This window comes from Rhinopithecus bieti, unplaced genomic scaffold (genome assembly GCF_001698545.2).
Source record: "Rhinopithecus bieti isolate Rb0 unplaced genomic scaffold, ASM169854v2 scaffold_13704, whole genome shotgun sequence".
NCBI lineage: Eukaryota > Metazoa > Chordata > Mammalia > Primates > Cercopithecidae > Rhinopithecus > Rhinopithecus bieti.
In genome coordinates, this window is record NW_016808231.1 from 514,641 (window position 1) to 528,399 (window position 13,759).

At 44.9% G+C, this 13,759-nt stretch overlaps 1 protein-coding gene across 1 annotated transcript in view; it reads right to left on the bottom strand.

Annotated features, from left to right (window-relative positions):
• The window catches only part of EIF4E2 (eukaryotic translation initiation factor 4E family member 2), a 33,546-nt gene that overhangs the window by 5,345 nt on the left and 14,442 nt on the right, over positions 1-13,759 (bottom strand). The window contains 4 exon segments of the mRNA XM_017886205.1: positions 4,365-4,443; positions 11,475-11,611; positions 11,708-11,847; positions 11,850-11,859. Coding sequence (XP_017741694.1) covers positions 4,398-4,443; positions 11,475-11,611; positions 11,708-11,847; positions 11,850-11,859 — 333 coding nt within the window. The 3' untranslated portion in view covers positions 4,365-4,397.

A 13,759-nucleotide genomic window follows, 5' to 3' on the forward strand; every position in this document is an offset into this window, starting at 1 on the left:
TTTTGAGATGGAGTGTTACTCTGTCACCAGGCTGGAGTGCAGTGGTACAATCTTGGCTCATTGCATCCTCCGCCTCCTGGGTTCAAGCAATTCTCCTGCCTCAGCCTCCCGAGTAGCTGGAACTACAGGCGCGCACCACCACACCTGGCTAATTTTTGTATATTTAGTAGAGATGGGGTTTCACCATGTTGGCCAGGATGGTCTCGATCTCTTGACCTCATGATCCGCCCGCCTCGGCCTTCCAAAGCGCTGGGATCACAGGCGTGAGCCACCACGCCCAGCCTCATTCAGATATTTAATATTTTTGTTATTATAGACCACTTTATTGTCAGAAAACCTAAGAAATCATATTCTAAGGTCCATTTGCAAAGTGAAAAAGGGGAGAAGAGTAAAGGAAAAGCCAGGAGAATCCAGCTGTGCTTTTCCAATTTGATTTAAGAGGAAAACAGAACAGCAAGTGGGGGTGGCCTGCTCCTGACAGTGACAGACTAACACAGGTTGGTGGCAGTGAGGCCCTATGGCTTTGGTCCAGCCTTCTTTAAAAAAGTGGGTTGAGAACAGCTTGATGCCAAATTTGGTCTGAGGAATGTGTTCACCTCAAGCCAGCTGGGAAGTGATACTCCATTACATCCCTCACCCTGGGCTCAGTGCACAGAGAGATTAGGAGGCAGGAAAGGGAGAAGTAGACGGGAAGGGGCAGAGGCCACAGATGACCCTTTAAAAAACAACGTGCTTCTGTTCTTTTAAAAGCAAACTAAAATTTAGCAAATCCACAGTGAGCTCCTGAAAGCTGGACCTCTAGTAATCTGGCAAAGCTGTGATAGCGCATGGGCTATGCTTAGGACACCAAAGAGGACATAGAAGCTGACAGTCCCACAATGCTGGAAGAAAAAAACAGAATTCTTTCTCTACCGGATATTCCTTTGTCCTGATGATGTCTCAGAAATATCCGAGAGCCCCATTCAGAATGGCTTACAACTTCACATTCCCAGGTATCTTGGGGAAAATAGTTGTCCAAATACTCTGAAATAGCTTTCCAATCTGCTCTACCTTAAAATGGTCATCTTTTAGTACTTTTAGAGAAATGGACAAGTTCCAACTCTGAAAACAATGAGCTACAATAGAGATTAACTCCTGAAAACGGATGACAGAGGGGCAAATTGGTCATTCAGAATGCTCCCCCCCCACTTTGGAGTTACCTGCCACTGTGCTGGTGCCTGGCAAGGACACCTAAGTGATTCTGGGTTCTCAAGTGAAAGCTGGGAGTCATCCAAAGAGGAAGGCTACCTATGTCTCTGCTCTGAAGAGTGGCTCTGAGGGGTGGCTCTGAGTGATACCGTAGACCTAAGTGCACATGGTCTTCAGGAGAACATTCTTTGGCCATTAGCTGTCTACCCCAGGCCAGTTCTGGCTTCCTCTTCTCTCCCTGCATATTCAGTAAAGCTGCAAACTCTTTCTAGTTTCAGTGAGGCAAATTCCAGTCTCTCATCTTCAACTTTATTTTATTCCAACTTCATTTCCCAACAATATAGACTCACTGTTCTGTATATACCAGCCCAGACAGCTAAGTAATCAGAATCCTTTCCTAGCAGCTCACTGACACTTTTACTGAAGTCATAGTTAAAAGGACAATACTTATTTGAACGGAAGTCAAATGAAATTGTCCTAAAATACTAGCAGTCACATGTAATGACATAAAATAGCAGATAAATTGAGGAAAAGTATTTATGATTCATCAAGAATTATTTAAATAGCAGTTTTTCTGCCAAATTTCTTTATAGATCTCGATCTGTGTGAAGGAAAAAGAAAAGGGAGAGAAGGAAAGAGGGCTAAAATGTTAAGGGGCCTCTAAAATGGCAGTCCCAACAAACATAAGCTAGGGATATATATCTTCTCAGAACATCTCTTTCACTTACAGCGAGGTTAAATCAATAGAGATGCAACATGAAGTCCTTTTCAAGTCTATTAAGACAATGAAGTGAGTGGATTTTTTGTTGTTGCTGTGTAAATTCATTTTCTCCCCCACTTTCAGAATAATTTTTGGTTTAAATTCAAACACTCCTCACGGACTTCCAAGCCTGTGCTTTAAGGAAAATACCTGAACCATGAGTGTTCTCTTCGTCTGCCTCCCACACTGTATAAAAAAGACACAGGGGCCACAAAGAGACCACAAAATGGCAATTATGCAAATATATGACTTTTACAGCAATTCAAAGATATTTTCCTGGGGATTAGTGTCTGCCAAGAGGGGTGGGAGTCATTTTGAGTTTTCTTCCATTCTGACTATTCCACTTTCATTTTAAAGACTTTTCACTGAACCTCAGATGCCATCAATTTTTAAAGGTACCTCATTTTATGTACTTTAAGAAATAAACACTGCCCATTAAACAGTGACAAAACCCTTTTAAATCACATTCACCATAAGCATCCCAATTTTTTTTTTTTGGGATGGAGTCTCGCTCGGTTGCCAGGTTGGAGTACAGTGGCACGATCTCGGCTCACTGCAACCTCTGCCTCCTGAGTTCAAGTGATTCTCCTGCCTCAGCCTCCTGAGTAGCTGGGACAACAGGTGTGCGCCACCACGCCCAGCTAATTTTTGTATTTTTAGTAGAGATGGGGTTTCACTATGTTGACCAGGATAGTCTCGATCTCTTGACCTCGTGATCCACCCGCCCTGGCCTCCCAAAGTGCTGGGATTACAGGCGTGAGCCACTGCGCCCAGCCAAGCAACCCAATTTTAAGAATATTAAAAGCCTTACAGAAGGAACAGGATTGAAAAAAATATTAAAAGCCAAAAAAAATCTTAGAAATAATTAAATATGGTAGTATTTTTAAAATAGCTCCATTATAGCACCTGGCTTCTGAAAATTTAACTTAATATCTTATTTCAAATATTTACTATTTTTTAGCTTACAAATCAATGATTTCTCTACTATTAGAGCTGATACCTTTTTCCTCCCTCTTTGTGTATAGTAGCAGACCTCTTGGAATTCTATGTTGACTATATATACAGACACTTATATATATGCACAAATACACAGACATATATTTAGAAACAGGGTCTTACTATGTTGCCCAGGCTGGCCTTGAACTTCTGGGCTCAAGTGATCCTCCCACTACAGCCTCCAAGTAGCTGGGACAATAGGCACGTGCCATGATACCAGGCACTAATGTTGACTACATCTTAAAGAGAATCCTTTTAAATTTTGAACCACCAGAAGACTGAATTTATAATAAAGAAATCAAACTATCAAGACAAAAAAGGTATGGGTGGCATCACTTGTGTGTGCAGGAACTCTGCAACTAGTTTTATCTGTATATCATACCTACACCCCCGAGCTCTCAGGCCCTGGCCACCTGCTGCTATCCCTCAGAGTCTCATCTTGTCTCTTCTAGCCCATGTCTCAGGCCCCTGGCCACCTGCTGCTGTCCCTCAGAGTGTCATCTTGTCTCTTCTAGCCCACGTGAGGGATGCAGGTCTCCTTTTCTGGAAAACACTCATCTCCTTCTTGGGAAGGGGGAATTCAGAGGTAGCTATTACAGTTGACATATTCTGTTCCAATTTTAGAAACACTCTATTTCTTAGAATGTTAGTGGCAGGGATAGTTTGATGTCCAGGAAAAGGCTGTCATCTCCAGCACATGCAGATATTGGCCTTTCATCCATTCCTCTCATTCAGAATAAATTCACCCAGCTCCCTCTGCTACAGAGACAAACATGGACTTGATACTCTCTTAACTGAAATACAAATACTCCCAAAGTCAATGCTTTAGTTGCCTCAGTCTTTGTATCTCAGTGCCTCTCCCTGCTAGTACAGTTGCGCTGGTCTAGTGAAAGTACAGCTTGGAACAACTGCTACACACACAGCCCTGAAATCCAGCCCCGCTACTGCCATTGTTGAAACCCTGAATTTATATTACCGTTTCCTCACAACTGACACATGACACCAGCAAACAGGAGACATACCTCTCATGTAACTCATGTTGGGGCCTGTGGAAATGCCCTTTTAGTCATAGGACATTGCCAGATGGCTTAAAAATGGCATTTGAGCAAAAAAGAAACAGCATCTGTGGCACATTTACCATCATGAAATGTTAGCATCAAAAGAGATCTCACAGACGTTTTCATCCATGGAGCCTCACTTTCCAGATGAGAAAATAGGGGCGTAATAAGGTGAAGTGGCCTGCTCAGGGGTTCACCAGGAGACATGCGACCCAGGGAGGATGAGAATCCAGTGGTTTAGGACTTATGTTTTTCTCTGAGGCTCAATGTTGACAGAGGCAAGTTTGGGGGTAAATGGGAAGAGGGGTCCTATGAATGAGAGGTATGTCACAGGGTTACAGAGAAGATAGACAAGGCCCTACCCTGAGTGTGAGAGACAGAGGGGGAGCGTCCGATCAGCGGCCGCTGCTGTTCACCAGGCCATGAAACTCCTCCCAGGCCCTGGCAAACCAGAGACAAAAAAACACAATAGCACATTCAGATCAAAAGCTTTTGAACACAGAGCAGACACAATAACCCCACATCCCCCTTCAGATGCCCTCCAAGTCGAGGGGAGCCACAGGTACCTGGGAGCAGAGCAGCGAGGTCCCACTGGACTTTCCTTTCCGAGGAGCAGTGCAGCCTACCCTTTCAGGGCCAGCGGGCACTTCTGCTTGCTTCACTTGAGAAGTCTGCCCCTGTTCCCTCAAGGATTTGCACCAGTGTTCCTTCAACAAAGCTCCAGGGGAGGCCAGTAAGGTCAGAGCTGATGCTCAACTGTCACCAAAAACACTTCCAATTTACAGTAACACTCCCTGTCCTTTCTGCCTTGGGTATGTGTGCACAGGTGGCAGAAACAATTTTTCTTCATCAGGCCTCACTGAGGGTAAGGGCCAGTTCCCAACAGCATTATGTCTAAAGATGCAAGGAGGAAAGTATACACTTTCTCTGCTTTCATATTTCCAACCTTCTAACCCTTCTACACTCAGACCTTCAATGTGTCAGTTTCCACCTGTTTCTTAAGTGCTTATGTAACACTATCTGAAAATTTAAAGTCACAGCAGTTCAAAATTTCCAGGGAACAATGCCCATTACAATTTTCATGCTGATTAGCTTAATTCTGAAATTAGGTTGGGAAGGGGTAAGAAATGTGACAGAGGGGGTACGTGGCCTTTCAGAATGGTGCTCCACAGAGAAAAGACTCTTGGTGACTGCTGGACTAGTCACAGGAGAAAATCAGACCCCCTATGCTTCTGGAGGCTCAAACTCAAGTTTTCTCAGGGGAGCTGATTTCCTCCCTAAGCCCTAGCCACTTTTCAGCCCCAAACTGATGAGTTCCTTGGGAATTATAAATAAAATATGGTGCTTCTAAGACTGAAGTTCCTCATTATTGTTACTCCATTCTTGGTTTAATTTGGTGACATAGTATCCAGGGTGACAATACACTACATTTATAAGTTAACCATCTACCTCTTAGAGGAGGTAGATCTGCAGTTCATGTTTTTTTCAGAGAATTATTACCAAAGCTCCTAGTGTATGTGCTAACTAAATTAAGGAAAAATGTAAGACTGCCAAACAAGTATGCCAGTCTTTGTCAATTCCCAAACTCAGTGTCCACAGCAAGACACCTGTTTCAGAGCTCTTTCTGGAAAGATGGTGATGTGATGTACTTTGTGAATCCCTGAGTGACATCAGAAGGCAATCTCATTCTTTACTCCAAATGAAGACAAGGGCAAAGCAAAATCCAGTGCTTCAGCAATGACCCAGGGTAACCCCTCACTGTAATAGTGAGATTTAAATTCCTTTTTAAACCACTTAGGTGTCAACAAGAAATTACACGGCTGTGTTGAAGCTTCATGTCATTTACCCTTTTGTTTCCAGGAAGGGCCATCCTTACACTAGCCTACACCGAGCAGTTCTCTATCAAGAACCTGAAGAAATACGGACTTCACGGCTCCGTCCTATTCCATTCCAGTATTACATTCCCCTCCCAGTTCCTTCATTAGTATCTTCACTGTATGTTAAACCTCAACATGAAGAATCTGGGTTAAGAAATTTCCTCACGGCCGGGCACCATGGCTCATGCCTGTAATTCCAGCACTTTGGGAGGCTGAGGTGGGCGGATCACCTGAGGTCAGGAGTTCAAGATCAGCCTGGCAAACACGGTGAAACCCCGTCTCTGATAAAAATACAAAAAAATTAGCCGAGTGTGGTGGTGGGCACCTGTAATCCCAGCTACTGGGATTCTCCCAGCAGGAGAATCCCTTGAACCCAGGAGGCAGAGGTTGCAGTGAGCAGAGATCATGTTACTGCACTCCAGCCTGGGTGACAGAGCGAGACTCCATCTCAGAAAAAAAAAAAAAAAAAAGAAATTTCTTCACATGGATTCAGCGGAAATAAAATACTGGGCCATAATCTTTGGTATAATCACTCTTATTCTCATAGGCCCAGAGCTCGGCCAAAAGGCAAATCTACCACCTAAAGCCAGGTGTGAATAGTCCAGCTATTTTCCATCTGGCATTCCAGGCATACTGGGTAATATTACAACTTTCTTCTTTTAAAGGTAAAGAAAGAACAAGTTAAATGTAAAAAGTATCATATGACTGGAGTTTCTAAAAACAGAAATTACTGAGATTAATATAGCCAACAGGGAATTCTGAACAGATTCAAAAGACAGAGGAACAAAGAGTTCTTTTAAGACCACTCTTGTCCCATCTCACGTACCAGAAAGCAAATCCTGTACAATTCTACACTTCCCCCTACCTCCACCCAAAGCCTGCAAGGTTCGCAGCCTTGCACTCACTAGCTCTCTATACTTAGGGAGGGGCTCAGCCTCTTGCTAATCTGGGCTCTTTGCTTTGACTACCAGTTTGGTGATACATATCACAGATGCAAAGCCAGGCCAGCAATTAAGCTGGGGTAACCTGGTGCTACTGGCCTATGATTTAGCCACGCCAGGAGAAGGGAATGGGCTGGTCCTTGCCTATATATTAAAGTTCAGTGTTGAAATACAATGATATTTAGATGTGGCAAAGTCCCCACAATTTGACCTGTCTCCCCTCTAAGATAAAGGAATAAAGAGAATCGCCCACCCTCCACTCCTGCAGAGAAGCTGGGCCAGTCTTTTCCAGTGCTGTAGTCCACTATGGGAAGTTGGCCTGTTTTCCTTTTCCATTCCAGGCTAGATGCACAAAAGGAATCAGTGGGACTAATCCAAAGAGGAGTTTCTTCACAAAAGACATTGGTGTTTCATATGGTTCCGAGCCCAGTTTTATCCTGGTAGCCTCATGATTCTCACTGCATTATGAGATTTCTCCTCAAAGCAGAGAACATGGGGAACCCACATCTATGAAAACTCGACTACAAGTTGGCCTCATTAAAAGGAGCTATGACCTGAGCAAAAACTCAGTTTAACAAGTTGTCCGCTTCTTAGGGGTGAACTGTCAGCTATAAACAAGAGCAGGAGCCCTCTGCAGCACGGCAGCTCATCACCCGCCTGCTCTGTGTGGCAGGCAGTGCCTTGTAGCACACTGAGGGGAGCAGCAGGAAAAGGCCATAAGCAGTGTGATTAGGGAAAGGCTGGAAAAACCCAACAGCTGAAGAAGGACATTGGAAACTGGGCCAAAAATAGCAAGCAGGAATCAGGAACACCTGACTGAAAAATCTAAGCCACTCCTAAAAAAACTCCCCTCACCACCAGCAGCCCTATCTTCAGAGTACTTGCAGGAAAACGAATGTTGGCTCCTTCTTCCTTCATTTTCCTTGGAATTCTTTTTTTTTTGAGATGGAGTTTTGCTCTTGTTGCCCAGGCTGGAGTGCAGTGGCACAATCTCGGCTCCTTGCAACCTCCGCCTCCTGGGTTCAAGCAATTCTCCTGCCTCAGCCTCCCCAAGTAACTGAGATTATAGGCGCTGGCCACTATGCCCGGCTAATTTTATATTTTTGGGAGAGATGGGGTTTCACCATGTTGGCCAGGCTGGTCTCCTGACCTCGTGATCTGCCCAGCTCAGCCTCCCAAAGTGCTAGGATTACAGGCATGAACTACCTCGCCCAGCCTCCTTGGAATCCTTAAGTCTCAGTAGCTTCTGTTCCTTGGCTCAAAGCAAGCCATATCCATGGAAGAGCCACAAGGAATAGAAGAAAGCAGAAGTACTTCTGACTTTTGTTCATACTGACAAGGATCAGAAGGGTCTCGAGGTCAGTTTGGTGCTTTCTAATCAACATTGACTCTGGGAGGTGACAACAAGCCTCCCTCCCGGAGCAGTTACAATACAGCTGAAATTAAGCTTAATACGTGTAACAATTTTTACGGGCAAGAGAAGGTAATTCTTTGACAAATACTAAAAACATAGAGAACGGGCCTTTCCATATTCCAGCAAATCTCTCATTTTATAGGGACTTCAACCAATTTTGGATATGTAATAAACAAAGATGCAATGACACAAACACCCCTAGAATATTGAGCCCACAGTGCTAATCCTAATAGGTGTTATACAGGATCTTGGGCCACATGGAGATCAGGGGTAAGGCAGGATGGTACAAGCACAGGGTATCACTGCCAAAGTGGAACAGCCACTCTGGAAAACTCAACCTTAAATCCACAGCCACTTTCACAGATCCTCTCAGGCCGACTGACCCAGTGTTTGCAAAAAAAATGATTCTTTATTATGTTTTTGGTGGTAGCTCCTAAGAAAACCTAAAGTAGCATGAGGCTTGCTGAAACTCTACATGCAGGTTAGGGGCCTAAAGGCCAAGCTGCAGCACATACAAGCCAAAGCCACAAAGCACACAAGGGGTCCGTATGTGCTACGGTCAGATATCCTACAGAGTAAACTCACACGGGATGAAGATGTTTCCCTACCCCAGATCCTGATGTGCAGTAACACCGGGCCCAGGAGAAAGGGAAGGACTATAACCCTGAGATCTTGCAAGCAGGGCTAACTCAAAGAGGAAGATGACCTGGCTCTAAAGGGAAAGCAGAAGGGAGAAGGCTAGAAAAGAGCTGTGGCTTAGGCAGCTTTGGCACCAGCAAGAAAACCCCGTTAGCACAAAGCAAGGAAGCTATATACATACAGCCACACAGACGGAAGCAGGGATTTACCTCCAAGCAAGAAATTTCTTTGAAGTAAAGGCGAATGGAAGTCAGCGAAGCAAAGGCCAAGGATCCCCCTTTCCAACCTGAACAGACTTTCAAGCTGAATTCTATATCAGAAATCACTCTGTTCTGGTCATCGGCGTGACTAGATGGGACCTCAAATTTAAGTACCAGAAAATGGGGTCTTATTTTGAAAGCTAGATGTCACCTTATTATGTCAGGCCTCAGCAGTCCTGGAACAAAACACCACATGACACTACACAATGGGCTTATGGAAATGAGGCTGCATTCCCCGGATGGCCCTCCATGGAAAAGTCTGTGCCATCCCTTAATATGGTGACAGTCAGTCCGAAAGGTCACATCTTTGATGCACCATAAAGAGCAAGAGCATGAGACAAGCTAGTTTAGCACCATTTATTAAGTGATCTCAGCTGTTGTTGTAGCTGCTGTGTGTCAGCCTGTTCTTAAAACATAAAATGCTCTTCCAATTCCTCTTGTCCAGGACAGAAGGATCTTCCAGGTAGCACGCCAACAGAACAAGAGACTCCGATGACGCCAGCTTCAATGATGGTGCCATCCAGAGAGGGAGAGGGTCATGGCACATTCAACCGCGGCTTCCAGAGGTTTTGAAAAAGGAGCCTTTGGGGGCCCAGCCTGCCTGGCATTCTAGTGGAAGTGCAAAAGGTTGGCTCATTGGGAAAGGAAAGAGAGGGGGACGCAAGGAAAAGTAGCATCTGGGTCTCAAAGAGGGTTGGTTTTCTGGTCTCTACAGCTATAGGGCTGAAGTCCCAGAGGCAGACCTCTGGATAAAGCAGGGAGCAGCAGGCCAGTCTTTCTAGCAGACTAAAGCAAAAAGCCCACAGGCTCTCCTAAACTGTGTCAGGACATGTACATATGTATCTATAAAAGTCACAAAGAACTGCCTTATGGTATTAGAAAGGGAGAACAGCAGAGAAGGGGAGAACCGATGAAAAATACCTCTTTCCCTCTCTTATCCAGGTGGAAAACTTATTTTGGGGTGAGTGGGAGTGGGGATATTTAGAGACCTTGAAAACAAGAATCCTAGAAAAAGGTGTAGATCTCTCCAGCCTGGACTGAATGAGGCTAGAGGTCAGAAACTACTTCTATCCCAGAACAGAGAACAAGAAAAATGTGCCTAGAGAAAAACAATACTAACACAGGACTGCTAAGGCAAGCAACCAGGGTCAAGGCTGGCCAATAACTGTTGGTGACTATGATGAGTCATGCCAGCCGTTTGATCGTGGACCAACTCCCATAGCAGTGCTCCCACTTAAAAACTGGTACTTGGCTGGTTTAAGCCAACTCTACTCATAACATTATCTGTGAATGCATGGGAAAGAGATTCCCAAACGGTCTGTCTGCTGAACATAATCGCTGGGCTCACTACTAGTCTTCAATAATAACAACATGATGATATTCTTACTAATGATGATGATGATGATAGCAATACTACTACTTGGCCCTGTAAGAGCATTCTCCATCTGAGGACCCTCAGTTAAAAGATTAAATCAGCCTAACAATAGCCTTGTTAGATAAAGTACTGTCTCTCACTTTACAGATGGAGAAACTGAAGCAAAGTTGCAAAGACGCTTGTCAAAGGCACATATTGGTACAGGGCCATAGGACAGAACTAAACCTAAGAGTCCTAACTCTTAGCTGGCTAGCTCTCCCTCCAGCTTTGAGACAATCTGACAGCCACTCCCCACACTTTTTCACAATAGCCTGAGCTTACTTCTGACACTCAATCACTGAAGGAGCAAGCCTAACAGTGATTCTCACTGTGGACAGAAAGCTCTATTTCCCTGAGTCCTAGGGAGACTGCAAAGCTTATTTTCCCTGTGGCCTTCATGCTTCCCTTTGATTCTGCTCTCTCACACACACACTATCCCCCTTCTTCTATGAGTCAGCTCTATACACAAGGAAATGGAGTCATTCCTGATAAGCAGTCAGTATCCCAGGACAAAGAAAACAGACTGAAGCTAACGAGTTAAAAAGACATGCAGAAGTGGGGTGAGGGTGGGCAGGGTGAAATTATCTTAAAAAACAGCAAGAAAAAGAAAAGCACTTGTCTTTCATTTTAATATAGTGGTTAGAATATGAAAGACAGGATAGCCTGTAGAAATTAAGCAAGCCCAGGCAGTGCAACTGGGTTTCTGCAGACAGGCTCTCTCTGCTACAAAGCACCTGGTAGTATAGGTGGCAGGGAGCCTCGCTGACAAAGAACTGCAGCAAGTAGCCAGAAGCCCTGGAGGGAAGGCCTGGTCTGTCCCTTCTCCACAAGTAAGTCTCCTGTCCGGTCATATTCCTCTGGGCCCAACTACAGATCTACTTCTGCTAAGCTTAGGGACACATCCTCCCATAACCCCGCAACACGTACTTGATGCTGTCGGTGTGAGTTTTGTATTCCATAATGGTGTTGGGAGGTAGGTTAAGCACTCGCCGAAGTGTGTCCCGGATTCGGGCTGTGGTTGCTTGGTCACTGGCAGTCTTATTCCATATTGAAATAATGTCCTCCTACCAGAGGAACAGAGGGAATCATCAAAGCAAGTCAGAGGCAGCGAGGAGAGCAAAGGCAACACAAGAAACCAGACTGGCCCATGAGTGGCTTACCTGAAAGCGGACAGACACCACAGCCCCACAGATCTCCTCCCCAACCATGAACTGTTCCCCCAGCATGGCCAAAATGAGATTCTCCCAGCAACGGGAGGCTAAGCCCTTCCGCAGCCGAATAATCCACTTGCCACCATTTTATTTGCATCATCCTGTAAAAGACAGAAAGCACTGAAGTTAAAATACGGTTTCACAGTTTTGTTTTGTTTTTTTTTGTATGAAGGCAGTAAAAAGCCAATAATCTCTTAAACACTAAGAAGTCATATCATTTTCCAATTATTCAACTCTATAGAAAAACTGACGGTAGGACTACGGAGAGAAGAAATGGGGAAAAAAAGAAAAACATGGCTGGGATCCTTGGCATAAGCCATATATTAAAATGGCTTAACAGACCTTTTAAAAATAATCCCCTTTACTGGAAATACTTTAGGAATCAAAATGAAATGATGTCTTATTTCAAGCACGGATCATCCCTTCACTTGCTAAAAGTACTGAGTGTCTGCTGGGCACGGTGGCTCACACCTGTAATACCAGCACTTTGGGAGGCCAAGGCGGGCAAATCACGAGGTCAGGAGATCTAGACTATCCAGGCTGACATGGTGAAATCGCATCTCTACTAAAAATACAGAAACAAAATTAGCCAGGCGTGGTGGTGGGTGCCTGTAGTCCCAGGTACTCGGGAGGCTGAGGCGGGAGAATGGCGTAAACTTTGGAGGCAGAGCTTGCAGTGAGCTGAGATGGCACCACTGCACTCCAGCCTGGGCAACAGAGCAAGACTTCGGCTCAAAAAAAAAAAAAAAGTACTGAGTGTCACTACATACCAAGTACACAGACATGAAGCTCTAATCTAGTTTTTTTTTTTTTTTGAGACGGAGTCTCCCTCTGTCACCCAGTCTGGAGTGCAGTGGCATGATATCGGCTCACTGCAACTTCTGCCTCTCGGGTTCAAGCGATTCTCTAGTCTCTGCCTTCTGAGTAGCTGGGACTACAGGCGCATGCCACCATACCCGGCTAATTGTTGTATTTTTAGTAGAGACAGGGTTTCACCATATTGGGCAGGGTGGTCTCGAACTCCTGACCTCGTGATCTGCCCGCCTCAGCCTCCCAAAGTGCTGGGATTACAGGAGTGAGCTACTGCGCCTGGCCGAAGCCCTAGTCGCTACTTAGATCCAGTCTAGTAGAAGAGACAGACAAGGATATTAATTACAGCAATGCTACTGTAATTTTAAGTGCTGCTGTTAACAGATATACACACTATGTTAAGGAAGAACACGACAGGTGGAAACAGTCAAGAAGGGGGTCTTTTTTTTTTTTTTTGAGATGGAGTCTCGCTGTGTCACCCAGGCTGGAGTGCAGTGGTGCAATCTCAGCTCAGTGCAACCTCCACCTTCTGGGTTCAAGTGATTCTCCTGTCTCAGTCTCCCGAGTAGCTGGGATTACAGGTGCCTGCCACCACACCTGGCTAATTTTTCTATTTGTAGTAGAGATGGGGTTTCACCATGTTGGCCAGGCTGGTCTCAAACTCCTGACCTCAGGTGATCTGTTCACCTCGACCTCCCAAAGTACTGGGATTACAGGCATGAGCCACCATGCCCTGCCAAGAAGTGGGTCTTAAGGGCAATAGGAGTGAGTCAGGAAAAGCAGGTGAAGGGCACTGCGGGCACTGGAAAGAACACGTCTGTGCACAAACTGACAGGAGGGTCCACCTGCAAGGAAGGGAAGATTTAGAGATGATGGGAGATGAGGCTTGAAAGGTAAATGAGGTGCAAGATCATGTGAGCAATGAGGAGCTGTGTTAAGTTGGGTGGCGTGGATGTGACCACGTGTCTACTCAAAAAATGCCATGGCATCAGAATAGAAGATGCATTACACCAGGGCGCAGCCGAATACTGGCTCTGCAAACAGTTCTAGATCTCCAGTTACTGCCTTTAAGCTTATTTTCCTACCCACTTTAATCATATGTGTACTATGTAAAAATATTACACACATACACAAACAAGTTCTATAGGGATAAAGGTAACTGAAAACAAAAATCCTTTAATGCTTTTTTTT